Source organism: Nomascus leucogenys, chromosome 1a (assembly GCF_006542625.1).
Source record: "Nomascus leucogenys isolate Asia chromosome 1a, Asia_NLE_v1, whole genome shotgun sequence".
NCBI classification, from domain to species: Eukaryota; Metazoa; Chordata; class Mammalia; order Primates; family Hylobatidae; genus Nomascus; species Nomascus leucogenys.
In genome coordinates this window covers 87610955-87632913 of record NC_044381.1, presented here as the reverse complement: position 1 = coordinate 87632913, position 21959 = coordinate 87610955, and the positions used below count along the sequence as shown (strand labels likewise).

At 39.3% G+C, this 21959-nt stretch overlaps 1 protein-coding gene across 3 annotated transcripts; it reads left to right on the top strand.

The window, feature by feature from the left end:
* The first annotated feature begins 1387 nt into the window (after positions 1 to 1387).
* On the top strand, positions 1388 to 20335 carry MED6 (mediator complex subunit 6). Of its 3 annotated transcripts, XM_030812729.1 has the most exons (9): positions 1405 to 1456; positions 2824 to 2929; positions 4323 to 4482; positions 5402 to 5493; positions 8715 to 8797; positions 9105 to 9213; positions 10710 to 10825; positions 16284 to 16311; positions 17122 to 20335. In XM_030812729.1, the coding sequence occupies exons 3-9, from the start codon at positions 4454 to 4456 to the stop codon at positions 17250 to 17252; spliced, it is 588 nt and encodes a 195-aa protein (XP_030668589.1). In that variant the 5' UTR covers positions 1405 to 1456; positions 2824 to 2929; positions 4323 to 4453; the 3' UTR covers positions 17253 to 20335. The 3 variants fall into 3 exon arrangements, with proteins under 3 accessions (XP_030668586.1, XP_030668596.1, XP_030668589.1); XM_030812726.1 differs by lacking the exon at positions 2824 to 2929 and having other exon boundaries at positions 1388 to 1456; XM_030812736.1 differs by lacking the exons at positions 2824 to 2929; positions 10710 to 10825 and having other exon boundaries at positions 1388 to 1456.
* Positions 20336 to 21959: the final 1624 nt, after the last annotated feature.

The window sequence follows — 21959 nt, the reverse complement described above, 5'->3', positions numbered from 1 at the left end:
AGCTTCCAGGTCTTATTTACCATGCATACCATATGTTTTATTATCTACAGATCTGCATTCTGTCACTATTCTTCCTGATCTTCTAGCCTAATCAAAACACAAGGAAACAAAAAACTAGAAAAACAAAACAAAAAGCTTTATGTATCACACTTTTTATTGGACACGATACTCCTCCTTTTTGCAATGTCCTCCTACTAGGCTCCCAACCAGGCCCTCCTGAAAAATTCTCTCTCAAAACTCTACTCTGTGCATGCACATACCTCTGTTGGGACACCTATTTTATACATAACCATCTCAGGCAGAAAATTCCCAAACTGAAATGTACAGGCAATGTACTTTTATTCTACGGAGTTAAAAAATTTTGAATTCCTTGTCTATGAGGTTGAAAATCCCAATTAAATTTATGGTCTTCCCCTTTTGCCCCTGGGTTGTGGTTAAATTCTTGGGGAGTCTTCGCAGTACCTAAGTTTTGGAGAAGATGTAGGCACCCGCCCTCATCCCTCCTTCAGATTTTGGCATCCTCTTCCTAGTATCTGTGTGTTGTTTGCATATTTCTATATCGCTTTGCTTTTACAGAGCCACACTGAAGCTTGAGAATCTGAGGCTTTCTGTAGCTTCCCCGTACACAGAATCATTCCCTCTTTGGAGTCTTGCTACCTACTCTGGACTACTTGGAATGCAGACATTTGCTCATTACTCTGGGACCCAGGGGTATTCCCTTTCTCTTAATCTTATTAATATTTCACTTCAGAAGCATGTCCTGTGTTGTGAAATTTTTCTCAGAGGCTTCTTTAATTGGTTTAGATTTTTAATGGATTTAGTCACATAAAAGCCAATAAATGACTCCCAAATTCTTAAGTCCTGTCCCATCCCAATACCTGAGGCAGGGAGAAAAATATAAATGACCATCGTTCCTAAATCTGATAGCTCAGTGGATACACGAGGAGCTTTTAAAATTAGGAGACGCTCCCAAGCACAACTCTACAGCATCAGAATTTGTTTTCTTGACGATCACAGACGATCAAGACAGAATTCTTCCATCAGTGGTGGGCGTTGGGCGGGACTCCACTCGGTCTTTCTGTCCTCTAAGTCTTCTAATTTTTTTTCCCAGTAATCCGCCCTCCCGTTCTCCTTCTTCGGCCCATCCCCCTTCTAGTCTTTCCCTGCTCCCCTGCACCAACCTTTCTGCGTCGCGTCCCCTCCCATCCCCCCAGCCCACCTCGCGTTTCCCGCCTCCGCCCGCCTCTCCCGCGTTCCGCCCCCTCCCCTCCCACCCGCACCTCCCAGCCCTGCCTCTCTCCTGCCCGCCCCGCCCCCTCTTCCGCGCTACGTCCCTCCTCACCCATGCGCACGCTCTTCAACCCGCTGCTTCCGGCGGCCTAGGCTTACGTTTACTTTGCGCCGGAAAGAGAGCCTGTGAACGCTTTCGGAATTATGGCGGCGGTGGATATACGAGGTATACTGTATCGCTATATTTTGTCTCTTGATTGTCTATGGACTAGTTTGGGATGTTATAGCTCGCGGTTTCAAGGTTTAGGTTCCTTTGTGTGAGGTCTCAAGCTTTTTTGAGTTGTTTTTGTGGACAACCCAAGGCTGTGATCTAGCGAAACGTTGACGAGTTGTTTTTTTTTTTTTTTTTTTTTTCAAGTTCTTGGAGCGTCTCTTGGAAGCGTCGGAGAGAAGGGGTTGGAAGAAGCTCTGGGTTTTGAGCTTTCAGAGCTGGAGTATTGTTCTACACACATATCTCTGCAACAACATTAGGGCTATTCTTTTGGAGTGAAGGAATAGCCTTTAGGCAGAGAAGGGAATGGGGTAATGAGCCAACTTGATTTGATTAATCTCTTGGGGCTTGGCGTGGTGGCTGCCTAATTCTTTAGACCGCGCCGCACGGGTCCCTGAGCATGAATCCCAAATATTTTCTTTTTTTTTTGAGTCGATAATACTTTACACCGAACGTCCAGCAATTATTATGGGCAGGGGTCGTATTTTTTTCACAGCTGAACTGCAGAGGTACTCAAATATTGAATCAGTCAGTGAATAAATGTATGGAGATGCCACCCCTTAACTGCTGCTTGGTCTTGGGGAGCACGTAGAGTTGTTTTTGTTTGTGTATACAGCACTTGATTTTTAAAGGGAGGTGTTTGAGATGCCTTTTTTTAAATATTAACTGGATTGGGGTCTAACACATTTATTACAAATATTCTCATTTATAGTTATCTGGTGCCCTTCAGCACTTCTGGATCATGATTTTACATACGTGTCTTTCATTATTAATTTCATCACTTATGATTGTTAGAATGCTGTTAGAATGCTTGGGCTATGTCAGCATGTTGCCTTGCTACAGAATAAAAAAGAGAAACATTTAGTTTGTAAAATGTTTTACTTATAATTCAGATTGTTAGGATCATGGCAAAGACTCTAAAATAAGAGTGTGTTTGGTGTGTTAAAGGAACAGCCAGGAGGCCAGTGTGGCTGGAGGGAAGTGGGAGAGGATGTGGGAAGGAGATGAGGTCAGAAAGGTGTTGAAAGCTATGATAAGGTCTTTGGCTTTTCCTCTGAGTAAAACGGAGAGCCATTGGAGGGGTTTCCATCAGAGCAATGATGTGATCTGACTTTTTTTAGGACTACATTGGCTGCTGGGAACAGTGTAGGAGGGCAAGGGTAGAATTAGGAAAACCAGTTAGGAGGCCATTTCTGAAAATGTTATTTCCTGGCCTGTTGTGTATTTGGTTATTGCATGTTCCAGTTATGATGAACTATCTAAATGGTCTATACTAATTATTTGGTTATTAACGCACTTTATCTGTCTCCTTTATTTTATAGCACACAAAGTACATTTTACCTTTATATAATTTTTCTCAGTTGAGTCACTTGGCTCAAAACTGCCTGTCACCTTGAATTAGGTCTGACTTCTTTGAAGATGCCTGAGGTAATGACAGTATAAGAGAGATTGAAGTTTTTCAACCAGTATGGTATAGGCATTTTGATGTTCATGATTTACACCTAGTGTTGTTCAGTACAGTCAGTGGTATGAAGCATGAAAGCCAATAGCCAATACAAGCTCATTTATTAAAAGTATCTAGCTCTATCATGTCTTTTTAAAAGCTGTGATTTAATTCTACTCTAAATATGAAACCGTGTGGCTGTAGTTAAGGGAACTCTACTTCCTGTTTATCCCGTAGCTTTTACATCATTATCATCTCATCTACAATAATAGCTTCCTAACTTCTCTATCCCTAATTGAGAGATCTCAAACTGGTAGCTATAGATGTGTTCTCTTGGGCATACATGTTATTTGAAAATTTTGAATTCCTTGCCAGCATGAAGGATTTCCAATTAAAAAAAAAGCCCTTTCTAAATTTTAAATCTTATCACTTCTTCACCTAATGAAATTATTCTCTAAAGATATAATATACTTTATATTTTTACACCTCTGTATATACATTCTCTCTGCTTGGAATTACTTTGCCCTTTTCTCTGTGTAAGTTTCTATTTATTCTTTAACATATCATGCTAAAACCCACCTTCTCACCACATGAAAAATGATTGTCGTTTCCCCAGGTCCTCTGTAGTTTCGTAACACGTTTCTTCATGTCTTTTTTTTTGAGACGGAGTCTCGCTGTGTCGCCCAGGCTGGAGTGCAGTGGCGTGATCTCGGCTCACTGCAACCTCCGCCTCCTGGGTCCAAGCGATTCTCCTGCCACAGCCTCCCGAGTAGCTGGGATTACAGGTGTCCACCACCATGCCTGGCTGATTTTTTTGTTTTGTTTTTTTCTTTTTTTGAGACAGAGTTTCACTCTTGTTGCTCAGGCTGGAGTCCAATGGTGTGATCTCGTCTTACCACAGCCTCCGCCTTCTGGTGCAAGCGATTCTCCTGCCTCAGTCTCCCAAGTAGCTGGGATTATGGGCATGCGCAACCATGCATTTTGTATTTTGTATTTTTAGTAGGCTAATTTTGTATTTTTAGTAGAGACAGAGTTTCTCTATGTTGGTCAGGCTGGTCTCAAACTCCCAACCTCAGGTGATCCACCTACCTCAGCCCCCTAAAGTGCTGGGATTACAGGTGTGAGCCACCGCGCCCAGCCAGAATTTTTTTGTATTTTTAGTAGAGACAGGGTGTCACCATGTCTTTATCGTAACACTTAATCATGTTATTGCCTTATTGCATAATCTCTTCTGTTACATCATGAGAGTGTGTTGGTTAGGATCTACGTTATCCTTATATTCATAGTGCCTACTACATTCGATATATAATAAATATTTGTTGGATTGGATTCTTTCTTTTTTTCTAATCCTTTATCATTTTGTTTTCTTTCCCATAGACAATCTGCTGGGAATTTCTTGGGTTGACAGCTCTTGGATCCCTATTTTGAACAGTGGTAGTGTCCTGGATTACTTTTCAGAAAGAAGTAATCCTTTTTATGACAGAACATGTAATAATGAAGTGGTCAAAATGCAGAGGCTAACATTGGAACACTTGAAGTAAGTTATTTTAAGAAGGTTAGCACTTTTTCCAAATACAAGTTTTGCAATGAACAGTTCTTTCAAGCTGTGGATCATGAAGTGCAGAGTAGAACTTTTAGAAGAAAAACTGGAGTTTTGTTTGGGTTTATGCAAATTTGACATGCAAGGTAACTGTTAGTATTCACTTTTAACAGAGGTCTTTTCTGTATAACTTCATAATGTTTAATTACAATATAACAGGTTTAGATTTCGATCTGATGAGTGATTTTGGCAATGCTACTGTTATTCTCAACCAGGCAACTATAATTATTGTCCCTTTTATGTCTAGTTTATATTACAAAAGTATTTGAAACAACTGTTGATATAATTTTCCTATTGTCAGCTAAATATTGAGGAGGAGCTTATAAGATTAAATATCTGTTATATTTTAAATGGCTTTTGTTATGGGGCAAATACAGCTGTTGAGACAACTTATTGTTGCTTTTAAACATAATCTGTCAGGTAAAAAAATTTGTTGGGATGAGGATAAGGTTTTTGATGTTTTCTAGTTTGGTGGTATATATAGTTGTGTCTTCATGTTTATTTTTATATTTTGTATGTATTCGTAGATTTGGTCAGGAAGCATCATGGCATTTTGATTGCCTTTTTGAAATGGACACTCTTCGGTGTACTTTCCTGACTGAAAATACTTAGATTTAAATTTATAATACATTTTTGTAGAGAAATTTTGTTGTTTAAAAACAAATCTTACTTTATCTATATGCCACCTGTCTGGGAAAACAGCCAATTTTACTCAACAGCCAGATTTTAACACCAAACATAGGCAGTTTTAATCCTATTTAAAGTGTTGCTGCATTTTTATATAATAATTTGAATGTCTTATAAAATTATTTGTAGGGCATTTATAGATCTTTGGATGTCTGTGTTCTGTTTTCAGTCAGATGGTTGGAATCGAATACATTCTTTTGCATGCTCAAGAGCCCATTCTTTTCATCATTCGGAAGCAACAGCGGCAGTCCCCTGCCCAAGGTAAAATGTGTAAACTTTAGGCATTGATTTCTTTTTGAAATACCATGATTTATTTACTTCCTGACCTAACTTGTTTTCTTGATTGGTTTCTGTTTGGGGGGTCTCCAAGACCACATACGTGTTCAGTACTGTGCTGGAGGACTCACCAGCCTTAGCATATGGTTTTACTTACAGCTAAGATTTGTTATGACAACACAGTAAGGGTACCAGCCAGATTAGTACTGGAAAAAGACATGTCAGGTGGGGTCTGTAGGAATCCATGTGCAAGTTTCCTACACTTTCCCTCTTGCCTGTGAAGCGCCACAGAGTGTGCTCTCCATCCAGCAGTGAACTGCAGCTGCATTCAATATGTCTGCTCAGGGAAGTCCATTGGAGACTCTGAGCCAGGGATTTTTATAGAGGGCTGGTTGCTTGGACATCCTCTGCCCACCAAATTTTTAGATTTTCCAAAAGAAATCTGGTGTCTACCATAATCACATTGTTTGTACAAATTGTCTGCAAAGGCTAGTACAACCAGCATAACGTGTAGGAAATGTTTCAAAAGCCAAGTTCCACTAGTTGTATACTTGGATACCGGGACTCTTCAAGCATGCCCAAGGACAACTCTTCAAGCACTAGCAGTCAGAGCAACTCGCTGCATCAAAGCTACCTCTGTGAGCACAGTTGGTATACCGACTGAACGTCAAGCATCCCAAGTAACTTTGTTTTATTTTTTGACCTCTGAACTTTTTATTTGCCTCCTGCTCCTCAAAGGGTACCCTGCTTCTGCTGGCTTAATGTCTCAGAACTTTGATGTTATTGGTCTCAGACACCACTCTGCCATCCACTACCTGGCGGATGGGGTCTTTTGGATGGTTTGCACGGAGTTGCTGCTGTCCAGGGCATCGCCAAGATTGAAGTCCTGGCTGTCTTCCAGCAGGCAGTGGTAGGTGGTGATCTCAGCCTCCAGCTTGACCTTGATGTTCAGCAGGGCCTCATACTCCTGGGCCTCGTGCTGCCTCTCTGCCCCGGCGTGTGCCAGCTCCAACTCCAGGTACAGCAGGATCCTGTTGAGCTGCTCCATCTGCAGGGCGTAGCAGGCCTCCACCTCCCTCAGGCTGTTCTCCAAGCTGGCCTTCAGATTTCTCATCTAGTCTAGGTCAATCTCCAAGGACTGGACCATACCTCTCAGCTCCGTGAGCGTCACCTCAGCAGCTCCAACCTTGGCAGACTGCATGGTGACAACTGTGGTGTTCTCCTCAATCTGCTGAAACCAGTACTTGTCTAGCTCCTCTCAGTTCTTCTGAGCCAGCTCTTCGTATTAGGCCCGGATGTCTGCTATGATCTTGGCGAGGTCCTGAGATTTGGGCTATCTACCTTCATCGTCAACCCAGAGCTGGCAGTCTGGGCTTGTAGGCCTTTTACTTCCTCTTCATGGTTCTTCATGAAGAGCAGCTCCTCCTTGAGAGCCTCAATCTCTGTCTGTAGCTGAAGCTGAGTGACATTGGTGTCATTGACATTGCAGAGCCCATGGATACAGACTGATACATGGCCAGCTCTGTCTCATACTTGACTCTATGAGCAGCAAGATGGGCATTGTCGATCTGCAGAACAATGTGGGCATTGTCCACAGTATTTGAGAAGATCTGAGCCCTCAGGTCCTCGATGGTTTGAAGTAATGGACCCAGTCTCTGACCTGGGGTCCCTTCTTATCCAGGTGCTCCTGGATTTTGCTTTCTCGCCTCTGGTTCTCTGTCTCCAGGCTCCTCTGTCCAGGTAGGAGGCCAGGCATTGAACCAGGGTAGGTTCAGGCTTTGCATGGTCTCCTCCTCAGTCTGGTTGCCTCCCATTCCTGCTAGAACCCTGGCCATCCCATGGCCAGGTCCCCGTACCCCAATCTGCCCTGGAAGCTGGTGGAGCAAGACATGGAGATCCGGGAACCAGAGCCTCCGGTGTCTGCATAGACGCTGGCCGTGCTGCTGACTGGCTGGGTGCCGCAGCTGGGCGCCTGGATGGAGCCCAGGGACCAGTAGTTGGTGGAGAAGGTGGAGAAGGTGGAGTGAGTGGTGAAGCTCATGCTGTCTGGGGAGGAGAGTGAGAGGACAGGACTCAGGCTTTGCTGACGACCACAATTAACGTTGTTTTTTCATCTCAGTCCACTGAGTTAATTCTTTCACAAAATGCATGGTAGATCCGGTCATATCAAATTAACAGAGAATCAATTGAAAATCCTCAGTGATGCATTCAACTAAAAGCCTCGCCTGGGTTATACTACCTGCTGAAAACTTGGTTTAGAAACAACACTGAAGAGTGTAGAGTCCAGATTTGGTTTTGAATCAAAGAGGTAGACACCGTTTCCAGTGATGACCAGAAATTGAAGACATTAGAATCAAGCCAAGACCATGGATAAAGTCATACTGAAGAGAAGATTCAAGATAGGGGAGCCAGATGGGTGTTATTCTAGCTACATCTCTCAATTAGATACCCTCATTAAGACATTTATGGACAACCTTTAACTTGGCATTGTTTTCAGAGAATGACTTGATAAAGAAGTTGTGATTCTGGAATCCAAATTTAGTTTCAAAATCAAAGATCTAGAGTCCCTGCCCAGAGTAAAAGAGAACTTTAGAACCAAGGCAAACCAGCGACAAGACAAGATTTCCATGGTGAGAGGATTCAAGGTATAGAAATTACACAGGATGGCAGTAGCCTCACTAGCAGCTATCTTATTCCTTAGGACTCAGCACTGGGGCAAGCTCATTGCATTTGATATCTTTACACTGGACCCCCAGTCTGTCTTGCTCCAAGGTCTTACTCCCTTAAGTAAGGTTGACTGACAACAGTATTGGCATCTTTTGGAAACTCGTTAGAAATGCACTATCCCTACTGAATAAGAGTCTAATTTTAACAAGGTCCCCAGGTAATTCAGATGCACATTAAAATTTGAGAAGCACTGCTGGAGGGCAACAGTGGGCATACTTTTTCTGAAAAGGGCCAGTGACTAAATACTTGGGGTTTGTGGGCCTCGTAGTCTCTGTGACAATGCTCAATTATTGCCAGAGCAGCCATAGATAATGTGTAAATGATTGGATGTGGCTGTTTTCTAGTACAGCTTTACCAAAACAGTAATTGCTAAACCCTGCCTTATGGGAAAATGTCAGATTTTAGTTCTTTTTATGAGAATCTGTTTAGCAGTTTGTGTCCATAGCTGTATTTATAAACCTTTTTTCCCACTGTTTTAGTTATCCCACTAGCTGATTACTATATCATTGCTGGAGTGATCTATCAGGCACCAGACTTGGGATCAGTTATAAACTCTAGAGTGGTAAGTGTCTTCACATTGTTTAAGCACTAAAGAAAACTTTTAATTAGCTGCCTTGCTTTCAGTAATCAAACTGGAGCTCCTCTGCCTTTTGTAAGTTGCTATAAAGTATTGACTATTAGAATGTCTTGAACTTTGGTTACCGTGAGCCAAGTCGGTGCTCAAAGTATATTTCATAGTCTCAATTATATAGTAATTTAGGTTCTGAAAAATAGGTTCTGTCTTTGCATATGTAATATTTTGTGAGTATTTACTTTGGAAATTTTGGTCGACCTAATGAGAAATTTAGAATTTATTTTCCTTTTACAAGCTTACTGCAGTGCATGGTATTCAGTCAGCTTTTGATGAAGCTATGTCATACTGTCGATATCATCCTTCCAAAGGGTATTGGTGGCACTTCAAAGATCACGAAGAGCAAGGTAAGTAGAACATCCAGACCCTCCTAAAACACTTTTTGATCCTCTGAGAATGAAGCTGTTTTCTTTAGGAAAATGGCTGTTGATCTTTTCTAAGTGTGTTTCACTTTTTCATGGGATGATGGCTTTGTTGCAGCTGAGATTCATGTAACTAGATGTGGTAATAATAGCTTTCACATAGGAACAGATGCAAGTTCACTCTGTTAGGTAACTGGTAGTCTTTGTTAAGGTGATTCAAGGTTTTAAAATATTTGGGGCCAGGTGTGGTGGCTCACTCCTGTAATCCCGGCACTTTGGAATGCCAAGGCAGGTGGATCACCTGAGCCCAGGAGTTCAAGATCAGCCTGGGCAGCATAGTGAAACCTGGTCTCTACAAAAAAAAAAAAAAAAAAAAAAAAAAAAAAAGGAACATAGGAGAGACAGTGATGTGGAATGAGCAGAGATGATATTCCTTACTTACCTGACTGTTGAGTTATCTTGGTATCTGGAACTCTTTATTCCTCCAGTCTTCAAAGCAGAGGAGATGAGAGAGATTGCTTTTTAGAGCCCTATCCCCAGATGGCCAGTCTGTTTTCTGATCTTTCCATCTCATCACCTCTTGTGGCTCCAGGTCCTCTAAGTTTCCATGTAATCTGCTACTGTCTTCATCATATTTTGCTGTTCGACTACTTCCAGAAATGTGCTTATAACAGCATACTTGTATTCTCCATTTCCTTTTCTGAGAAATAGGAACTCAGGATAAATTACTGAGGGAAACATAGCGTTTGTATAGAATTCAGACCTGTATCATCTTAATAGTAGGTATAAGCAGGAACATTTGATGAAGGAAAGTTTGCCTTTGTTGACTAAAATTGGCCCAATGGCTCTTTTCCCCTACTATAACCAAGTGTTCGGAGTAACACTTATCTGGAATCCTTCGCTTAGAGACAGTTTCCCAATACACCTCCCTCCCAAGGGCAAATCCCACATGTGATTAACTTCAGAATTTCTCTTTCAGGTTTTCTTTTTTGTCTTCATGATTTTCTGTTTTATTTTATTTTTTCAGTGAATTACAGTCTTAATAATTGAATATGGTAGATTGAGTTTGTGAAACCTGCATTTCCATTTGTTCCTAGTAGGTTTTGTGGGAAAAGACCATATAATACACTTAATATAACAAAGGTAATTTCAAGCCAATAATTTGGATTGTGATTTAGGTAATTATGAAAAACTTTAGCTTTAAAACTCTTATGGTTGTGCATGCTTATATACCAAAACTGAAGTATCTTTAAAAGACATATGTATCAGCTTAAATGTTAGAATTTAACTTCAGTTAAGAGGGAGAGTTAACAACACTTCTGTATATATACTGTGTTTACCTTATTTTGGGAATTATCTTTGGTATAGCAGCCATTAAAAATAATGAAGTTTGGGTATATTCCTGGTGGATAAAGATTTGTAAAATAGGAGACACCAAACTAAGTAGGCAATGTTTTGATTTGGACTTCGTATTCTAATAGATAAAGTCAGACCTAAAGCCAAAAGGAAAGAAGAACCAAGCTCTATTTTTCAGAGACAACGTGTGGATGCTTTACTTCTAGACCTCAGACAAAAATTTCCACCCAAATTTGTGCAGGTAATGAGAATATGTGTGGTTAATCTTGATTTGACAATTCTTTATGGCATATATATTTATTTTTAATTGAGAACTGTTTCAGATGTGACCTAAAATTATGATTTTCCTCATTAGTTAAAAAATGATCTCTGTATCAAAGGAAAGGTTTCGAAAGACTTAATGGAAGAAATGGGTAAATGGAATGGAATTAACACTGCTTTGTGTTTCTTACTGAATCTTCACAAACTATGAGGACTGCATGTAGATAATATTCTCATTCAAAAGGTTGCTGAAAGTGTCACAGATGGTAACAAAACTAGAATATGAAACTCATGCTCTTTTTACTCTACGTGCCACCTTCCAGCCTGATGTAGTAGATATCTGAACAACCTAAATGATAGAATAGTTAACACTTGTGTAACAAAAAGAACAGAACATCTGAGGTAGAGTGGCATAATAAACAGAGGAGACAGGAGTGATTAATAGAGATACACTGTGTTGGAGTTTTAAGTTATGAATTCCACTGTGTGATTTGGAGGGGCAGGGAGTTTTCTAACAGCAATAGCAAATCCACCTGCCATTCTACTAAATGAGCTTTTGGAGTCTAGTAGATATGGAATGGAATCGATGAATATGCTGTTCTCATGGCTAGTCTCAATTCTTCTGGACTTTTACAGTGTACATACAAGATCATATACCCTGTTTTTGTTAGGAGCTCTTTAAGGGATTTTCAAGGGAAATTTTAAACTAAATGAAAATTTTCACATGAGATGACTTTAGAACAGGCCTCCCCTCTCTCTTCCCTGACTCTGCTGTAGTGAGAGATAGGTGCCATTGGAATTGTGATGTGGTGGTGAAGAGAGCAGAGGACACAAGATGGAACTCAGGACTGGAAAGCCAGTTTAGAGGAATCTCATCAACTGCACTTGAAGATGGAACATTGTCTGTTGAATGAATTATAGCTGTGTGTAGGGTGATGAGTGACCTCTACAGAATGTAAGAAGTTAGGTGTAGTTGACCATTCATTTGGTGAGTACATAGTATATGCTAGGTAGGCCAGGGGAAGGCACCTAGACATGTGCTGTCCAGTACGATAACCACGAGGCACGTGTGACTATTAGCATTTGGAACACAGCTAGCCCAGATTGAGTTGTGATGTAAGTGCAGTATACATACTGGATTTCAGTCTTGTATGAAAAAGAATGTATGTAAAATATCTCAGTAGTTTAAAAATGTTGATTACATGTTGAAATAATATTTTAGGTATATTTGGTTAAATAAAATACATGTTTCTTTTTAAAAATGTGACAAGAAAATTTAAAATTACATATATAGTTTGCATTCGTGGCTCACATTTCTTTTGAACAGTCCTGATCTAGAAAATGGTAATAGAACATGCAAAACCAGAAACATGAGTTAGTGAACGTATGTTCAGAAACCAGAAAAATCCTCTGAAGGTTTACTCTGTTTGTGGAGGGGAAGAGTAATGGAAGATGAGACTTAAAAAATGGATTAAGGTCAGTTGAGAAGGATTTTGTATGCTATGCAAAGGAGCTGAGATTTAATCCTGGAGGCCTATGTTTCTTCTCTATTTTAAACTTACAACCCATTACCACTCCCATAAACATAACAGGCCTCCAGATGCATTCAGAGTTATTTTAAGTTTTAAAACAATAGCTATCATAACCAAAGACAGACCAAACCAGGAGAAATTTTGTATAATCTTTTTCAAGTATATAGTCTCTACGAGTGTATTCTCACTAAAAACTCCTCTACCTCATCTTCAAGTGACTAGCTGAGAATTATTGCTCTTGGTAATAAGGACCCATTGGATATTTAAAAGTAGTTGCAAGGGAGTAGTGTAGTCAGTTTTGTGTTTTAGGAACGTAGCTAGTAACAGTATGGTGGGGGATGCTTAGGAAATCACATGTGAAGTTTGGAGTCAGGGCACTTAAATTGTGGAAAGCTTGAATTCTGTGGCCATAGGATAGAGAGGAGACAGATTTAGGAGGTATTTCAGAGTTACGATTGCTTTAATTTGGTGGTTGGATTTGGAGAGATTGGACAAAGGGTGATTCTGGGGTTTTAGGCCTAGAATTAGACTAGGTATTGTTAACTAAAATTCAGAATACGGGGAAAGAAACAGATTTTGGTTGAAATACAGTTGTTAGGGGTTTGGTTTTCATTGACCGACCTACAGAACATTCAGTAGTTTGCTGTTGTATTTGAGTCCTGAGGTACTCCAGTGAAAGACAACTTTTTTTTCTTCCCCTGGCTAGGGATGCTGCCTTGATTCTTGTTTGCTGTCCTATCCTAGTGAGCTAGGCTAGACATTGTAGAAAGCTCAAAGACTCTCTTGATTCTTAAAATAAAAACTCTTTAGTTTATAGAAAAGTATGGTAATTTTAAAAACATGACAGCAGAGAGAGTAATTAAAAATAAAGTCCCCTCTACCCTTTAGCCTGCCTCAATAGTTATCAAAATGACCAAGCTTGTTTTATCTCTTCTTCCCCTACTTCCTTCCAATTATTATTATTATTATTATTATTACTATTATTATTTTTGAGACGGAGTCTCGCTCTGTCGTCCAGGCTGGAGTGCAGTGGCACGATCTCAGCTCACTGCAAGCTCCACCTCCTGGGTTCATGGCATTCTCCTGCCTCAGCCTCCCGAGTAGCTGGGACTACAGGCACCTGCCACCACGCCCGGCTAATTTTTTGTATTTTTTAGTAGAGATGTGGTTTCACCCCGTTAACCAGGATAGTCTCGATCTCCTGACCTTGTGATCTGCCCGCCTCGGCCTCCCAAAGTGCTGGGATTACAGGCATGAGCCACCATGCCCGGCCCCTCCCAATTATTTTTAAGCAGACTGCAGATTTCATATCATTTCAGTGAGTTTTTTACCTTTTTCTTTTAAAGGTTAACCACATTCATGCTTATATCATCATATTCCTGAACCCCACATTTCTTTTACCAAGGGCCAAAAACCAGCTCCCAAAGATAGAGTATATCCAGCTCTGTGTAACATAGCTAGGAGAAAGATGGCTTTCTCTAGAACTATTAATAATCTTTTTGCTTTTCCTACCAAAAATTTTTCCAGCCTCAGATCTAGAGAAGAAAATAATCTACTTCAAGTCTCCCAGAACTTCTTTTAGCTCATATGAACTCCTCTTTACCCACTGCATCCTCCAGAACTATTTGTAGTTCGTATAAGGATACAGCAGGTATTCTTACTTATCAATGTTATCGAGAAGTTGGGCTTGTGGTACGCAGGGATGTTGCCCCTATAAGGGGATGCTCAGGAGAATATTGGAGAAGTCCTGTCTGCTTCTTTGAAGCTCCTTTTTCCATATTTTAATTCTTGTTACTGCTGGAAGTTGCACTAATACTGATGTGATGAGCGTTTTGGTCCTTGGAGCCTTTTATGAGGACTGTCTTTTTATTGCTGGTTTTAGAAGCTGCTAGAATACCATAGGATATTACTTCAACTAGGATTATCTAAACCAAAGCCACCTGATTAAATTTGCTCCAAGACGCACTCTTGTTATATATCCCCGTCTCAAACCATGTTCTACTAGTCTGGCAGGATTTACTAGAAAAGATTAGACAGTGTATTATGTTGGGTAAATAATGACATTATTCAGTGTCCAAATACAGTTCAGTGTCCAATATAGTTTAAATATAGTTCAGTGCTGACAGTAGAAAAATCACCCTTTTCAAATTTTTTACTCTCCTCAACGTTCCTCCCTATGTTTCCTCTCCTATTTTAAAGGAAAACAATTTGTTCCCTCAGAATTACTTTGGACATGTTTAAGTATTGATATTTTCACAAGATAATGTGATTATGTGGCTTCGTTGGGGGTTCTCATGACGACTCCCATATTTGGAGATTGCTAGCAGGACTCAAAGGACTCAGCATGTAGTTGTACTCAGCTAAGATTTATTGCTATAATATAGTAAGGATGTATAGCCAGATCATAAGGGAAAAGGACACAGCAGAGTCTGGAAGAATTTATGTGCAGGCTTCCTTATACTTTCTCCTTCCCTTAAGAGGTTACGCAGAGTGCACTCTTCTCTCAACAGTGAAAATGCAGCAACATATGTGTGATATTTCTGCCCAGGGAGATCCATTAGAGACCTGGTACCCAAGGTGTGTTTTTGGAGTTGGGGGAGCTCTTCATGTAGGTATCCTCTATCTAGCACATACCAAAATTCTACAACCTCTGAAGAAAGCAGGTATTCAGCCTAAACTGCATTATTTGTGCAGTCTAGGCACAGTAAGCCACTATTATCAGGGAATGGTGGGAACCCTCCAAAAATCTAACTTTCTAGACACTAGCCAAGGGCCAACCTGGCAAGCAGGCCTTTCTAAGTATAGCAGCCTCAGGCCTTCTGTGGTGACCTTTTTATTGCACAGTGGATAATAATATGAAGCTCAGTTTTGGTCTTGTTAAGTGTAAAGATTCCCAGGACTTGCAGTTGGGGTAGGATAATTGGCAGTTGTCAGCGTGAACCTGGAACATGTAATATCAGAAAATTTTGTAGTTGTTAGGAGTGGGAATAGGTAAGAAGGCCTAGGGAGGGCATGTAAATCTAGAACGATTCAGCAAACAGATGGAGGCATTAGAAATGAAGAGGCTACTTTTTTCTTCTAAGATGATACGGAAGTAATAAGGTATTTTAAATATATATGTGTGTATATGTATATAAAGTTATAATAAGTTTGAAGGTAGATGGTAAGGAAGTTGGTGGTGTTGGCATCCTGGTTTTGTTGTTGTTTTTAAACATGGGAGACAGTGTCATCGGATGAGAATGAGGGATAGAAGAAGACAAGAGTGTTGTAGAGCATTTAACTTGGGGAATGGGGCAAAGGAGATGACAGAGCTTAATCAAGTGAAAGAATTGCTCTACAGAGTGAAGGACCTGACCTTATTTCTAACCTCTAATGCTCTTATCTTTTTTTTCCTATAGATTGGTTTTTAATAATAGACTCATCAGAAATCTCTTTTCCCTCCAAATTTCCCATGCCTGCCAACTTTAAAAGTCATGGTTCATCCATACTTCATTCTCCCTTCCCATAATTCATATCCCCTAAGGAATAAGACTCTGGAGTATTGAAAGACTTCATTATTTCTTCCCATTGGATTCTACTGAACTGCTTTTTATAAAGCATTGTAGCCTGGGTGTGGAGGTGGAAGTCTTTGTTAAATATTCAAGTGTTTTTATGGTTGGTTGACTATCTTGTTCTAGTTTTTGATTTGTGTCTTTTCTAGAATGGGGACTAAGAAGTAGAAAATGATAAATTTACTTTATAGTACATAAATGGTAGCTTTTCTTCACAAAGTCATTTGAAATGTAATTTGGATGAAGCTTTCATTTTATTGATATGACATCAAGAAGAAGAAATTTTGCCAACTTGACCTGTTTTCTTCTTTTTCCTCTTCCTCCACCTCCGTGTTTTCTGAACAATTAATTATAGCTAAAGCCTGGAGAAAAGCCTGTTCCAGGTATGGTTCATGTAATGTTCTTATTACTCTTGAAATAAGATCAAACAGCCTGTAAATCGGTAACAACTATAGCATGTGAAGTGAACTGTGATAATTTTGTCCTTCTAGAGCTGGGGCTGGGTCTCATTGGAAGAAGAATTGTCTTGGGTCACACATAAAATAACACTAATGATAGCTGATGAGCTGAAAAAAAGGGAAAAAAAGTCTCATAACGTTTTAAGAAAGTTTACAGATTTGTGTTGGGCCACATTCAAAGCCATCCTGGACCACATGCTGCCCATGGGCCATGGGTTGAAAAGTCTTGTTCTAGAGTCTCCCATTGTAGTTTTTTACTCTTAATCTTTTGAGATCTACTGAACTGTCAGCAGGTGGTGCCATTGTGGTAGTGATTGTGGTAGTGAAAAGATGAATTGGGAAGGAAAAAGTAGGTATTGAGGAGGTGTGAGGAAGCCACTGTGATTCAAGGTGTCTTCATCAAATCTGTGTTTTTACACAATGATGTTTTCTGTTACATTATTGAAAATAGGTATTGAACCATCATGGTACTGGGTTAGAATAATTATATATCTTGTTTTTACATACTGTCTTAAATGCTATGTAGTTTTGTCTAGTATCATTAATTTCCTTGAGTTACCAGGTTAGGTTTGTAACTGGGTTCTTGTATACATCTGCCTGGGGAAACAGCTAGATACTAGAACTTGAGATAAGCAGTTAAAAATGAATTTGAAAATGTGAACCATTCATATTAACCATTTATCTCATTCCCCCCACACATATCTCCCTCCCAAAAAAATCTGCTTTGATATCTAGTGGATCAAACAAAGAAAGAGGCAGAACCTGTACCAGAAACTGTAAAATCTGAGGAGAAGGAGACCACAAAGAATGTACAACAGACAGTGAGTGCTAAAGGCCCCCCTGAAAAACGGATGAGACTTCAGTGAGTACTGGACAAAAGAGAAGCCTGGAAGACTCCTCATGCTAGTAATCATACCTCAGTACTGTGGCTCTTGAGCTTTGAAGTACTTTATTGTAACCTTCTTATTTGTATGGAATGCACTTATTCTTTGAAAGGATATTGGGCTGGGCGCGGTGGCTCACACCTGTAATCCCAGCACTTTGGGAGGCTGAGGCGGGTGGATCACTTGAGGTCAGAAGTTCGAGACCAGCCTGATCAATATGGCGAAACCCCATCTCTACTAAAAATACAAAAATTAGCTGGGCATGGTGGTGGGCACCTATAGTCTCAGCTACTTGGGAGGCTGAGACAGGAGACTTGCTTGAACCCGGGAGGCGGAGGTTGCCCTGAGCTGATTATCATGCCGTTGCACTCCAGCCTGGGCGACAGAACAAGACTTCATCTCAAAAAAAAAAAAAAGATATTATTCCCATCATGATTTCTTGTGACTATTTGTTATATATCTTCTGTAACCTTTCCTCTCCTGGAGTTGAGCAACCTACACACTCACATGTTTACTGGTAGATATGTTTAAAAGCAAAATAAAGGTATTTGTATATATTGCTTCATCATGACTTTTTACTTCATCATAACTGATAATTTTTCAGATGCACTTTGAAGACACAAAGGATGTTAAAGTAGTAACTAAGCATATTTCTTTTTGTTAAGTTACATAATCCTCAGTATTAAAATAAACAGTTGCTGACATTTTGGAAGATGAAGAAAAGGAAAAACCTCACTCACCAATACCATTACCCTATAAATACTTAACAGTGTTGTGAATTTCAATCTTATTCTGTGTGTAGATACTTTTGTTATCAATAAAGAAAAGGAATTTATTTTTTTAAAAGTTATGAAGACTGAGAAGTCCAGCATTGATTGGCTCCATCTGGTGAGGGCCTTCTTGCTGGTAGGAAGTCTGCAAAGTCCCTAGGCGGCACAGGGTATCTCATGGCAAGGGGGCTGAGTGTGCTTGCTGCATATAGATGCTTTTAAAACTGTACTTTAATCATTCCTTTCATACAATTTTACTTTATTACATCTGTTGTAAGCTTTTCCCATGTTTATGTAGTTTTTATAGACTGTTTTAGTGTCTGAATTTCTGTAAATGATTGTATCTCAGTTTTCTTTCTGTGTTATATTTGGGATTTTTTTCCAGTTTACATTATTTTGAATAAGGCTGCTGTGATTAAACCTTTGTATAATGCCTTTTCAATGTTTGGTATTTGTTTCCTTAGGATAGAGTTCCAGAAGTGGAATCACTAGAGTCTCTGCATTTTTATTGCTCTTAGTCCATATTGCTAAGTTGTTCCTCGAAAGGTTGGGCTAGTGATCACTCAAACAGCAAAGTTTGAAAGTATGTATCAGGTTTTCCAGAATTGCTACCACTGAATTTTGTCGTTTATGTTTTTAGTGTTAATTAAGTAGCAATAGTGGTATTCTAGTATTTAAAGTGGTTGAAGAATTTCTCATCTTTGTTTTCTGCTTTTATGAAATGTCTAATTTTATGTATTGTGTGAGATTTTTGTCTTTCAGCTTCTTATTTTGACATAATTTCCGGCAAACAGAACAGTTGTAAGAATAGTACAAAGAATTCTTACATATACCTTTTACCCTAGTTCTCCATCTGTTAACCATTTTTCTGTATTTTAGTCTTTATTTTCTTTCTCTCTTTCTTCTGTCTCTGACTCTTGCTCTACTGTCACTTGCTGTTTCTGTCTCCCTCTCTCTTTCGATCTTATTTGTGTTTCATCAGTGGTGCCAATAATGTCATTTGCAACAGAAGAAAATCCTGAGTTACGGGCCACATTTAGTTGTCCTGTCTTTTCAGTCTCCTGTAACCTGGAATAGTTCTTTAATCTTGCTTGTTTTTCATAACCTTGATATTTGTAGTTGAAGTCATTCATTTTGTGGAATGTCTCTCAATTTGGGTCTGTTTGATATATTCTCATGATGAAATTCACCTCATGCATTTTTGTGAGGAATGCCGTAGAAAAGATGCTTACGGAGACACATGCTGTCAATTTGCTCCATTTCTGGTGATGTTAACATCAATCACTTGGTTAAGGTAGTGTCTATAAAGTGACTCCACTGTAAAGTTATTTTTCCTTTTAAAAGTTATAAGTATCTTGGAATATTTTGAGGCTCTGAGTATCCTGTTATTTCTCAAACTTTTACCCACTGGCTAGCCTCCATTGATAAGTCTTGCCTGAATCATTTATTACTCTGATGGTTGCCAAATGGTGATTTTCTGATTTCATTGTTCTATGTTATTAGTTAGCTTTCTGCTATAAACAGCTTTTATTTCTCCCCCCTTTTTAAAAACAACATTGTGGACTCCTGGATTCTTATTTTCCTCAGTATGTATATTTCTTTACTATCATTCGTATTGATGCCCAAATTGTCCTAAATTGGGCCAATGGGAGCTCCTTCAAGCCGATCCTGTGTCCTTTTGATATGACTTCATCATCCATTGAGTGATTTCTTTGCTCTTTAGCACAATCAGATATTCCAGGCTCATTTCAACCCTGGAGCCAGGCACTTCTATTTCTTTTAGTGGAGAATAGCATTTGGAAATCAAGATCTGTGTGCTGGGTATGTTCATTGCTACTGGGATGTCATTGCTTCTAGGCCTTTTCAACTGACAGGGTCAGTAATGGAGTAAAACTCATTGTAATCGTGTAACTTCTGTGGGTTAAGAAATTGAACTTTGCTAGTACCCCAGAAGCTCCTTTATGTCCCCTCCTGATTTTAACGCTTAATCACCTTCATCCTCAGTTTTATGGTAATCGCTTGTCTTTACAGTTTTACTCTGTAACCATGCATCCCTAAATAAATGTTTAGATTGCCTATTTTAAAAATTTAATATAATTGATTCAGTGTGTGTGCACTTCATGTATGGCTTCTTTTATGTCTTTGAAGTTCATCAGAGTGTTTCATTTGTAGTTATTTTAATTTCTGTGTAGTATTATGTTGCATGAATATATTACAATTTTAGAATTCATTCTAATGGTGATAGACATTTGTATTGTTCATAGTTTTTGGCTATTACAATTGCTTTTATGAATATTCTATTTTTATGAGCCTGTAATATGCAATTTCAGGAATATTCTAATCATATGAATATTATATTGCTCTTTGGTGTATATTATGGGCTGAATTGTGTCCTCTTCTTCGAATAAGGTATACAGAAGTCTTAACCCCTAGTACCTTAGAATGTGATTGAAAACAGGGTAATTGCAGATGTTATGGCTTAAGATGAGGCCATACTGGAGTAGAGTGGGCCTCTTATCTGATATGACTGGTGTCTTTATAAAAGGAAAGTTGTGTGAAGAGACAAAGGGAGAATGCCATGTGAAGATGGAGGATCGGAGTGATGCATCTACAAGCCAAGGAATGCCAAAGATTTCCGGCCAGTCAACAGAAGCTAAGAGGCAAAGAAGGATTCCCCTACAGGTTTCAGAGAAAGCATAGCCCATAGCCCTGCTGACACTTTGATTTTGGATTTTCAGCCTCCCGAATTTTGAGACAAAAAATTTGTTGTTTAAGTTCCTCAGATTGTTGTACTTTGTTAGGGCAGCTCTAGGGAACTAATGCAGTGTACATAGGCTAATTTTACTATTTTATTCAAATTGCTGGCTCATGAAGCTCCCTTTATTCAACTTCAGTTGATGATGTGAAAATACTTACCAAAGTGGTTATACCAGTTTATACTCCAGCCAGCAGGGCATAAGGCTCCACTTGTACCACACCTTTGTTGACCCTTGATATTGCCAAGGAAAAATTTAGTCATGTTTTCAGTGGTATCTTTTTGGGGCTGCAATTTACATTTCCTGGTAATTGGTGATGAACATTTTTTCATACGTTTGGCTACTTGGATACTCATTTTTGTGTTTTCAGGTCTTCTGCACATTTTATTTATTGGTTCATCAATGTGAAGTACATTCATGTTGTACTTTCACTTCACCATTATTCGTCTCCAGAACTTTGTTATCCCAAATGGAAACTCTGTACCCATTAAACAGTAACTCCACTTTCCCTTTTTCCTCCAGCTCCTGGCAACCACCATTCTACTTTCTGACATTGACTAGATACCTCATATAAATGGAATCTTACAGTATTTGTCGTTTGACTTAGCATGATGTCTTCAGGGTTATTCTGTGTTGTAGCATGTGTCAGAATTTCCTTTTTAAGGCTGAGTAATATTTCAGTATCTATGTGTGTGGGCACACGTTTTGTTTATTCATCTTTCAGTGGACATTTGAGTTGTTTCCACCTTTTGGCTACTGTGAATAATGCTTCTATGAACACTGATGTACAAATATCTGTTTGAGTCCCTGCATCCAATTCTTTTGTGTATGTATTCAGAAGTGGTAATTCTATTTTTAACTTTTTGAGGAACCACCATGCTGTTTTCAACAGCATCTGTACCATTTTACATTTCAACCAGCAATCCCTGAGGGCTCCAGTTTCTCCACATCCTCACCAATTCTTGTGATTTTCTGTTAATAGCTATCCTAATAGGTGCAAGCTGGGATCACACTGGTTTTTATTTGCAACCTCTAATGACTAGTGATATTAAGATTTTCATGTGCTTATTGGCTATTTGTTTAGCTCCTTTTGAAACATCTATTCAAGTGCTCTGAACATTTTTTTAAATTTAATTTTTTAGACTGTGTGTGTGTTTATTTTT

Excerpts from the sequence above, each read along its gene's own strand:
- MED6 (XM_030812726.1), top strand. The coding sequence starts at position 1,435 with ATGGCGGCGGTGGATATACGAG. Across the intron at positions 4,483-5,401 it reads CTAACATTGGAACACTTGAA|TCAGATGGTTGGAATCGAAT; the intron begins GTAAGTTATTTT and ends TTCTGTTTTCAG. Across the intron at positions 8,798-9,104 it reads CAGTTATAAACTCTAGAGTG|CTTACTGCAGTGCATGGTAT; the intron begins GTAAGTGTCTTC and ends TCCTTTTACAAG.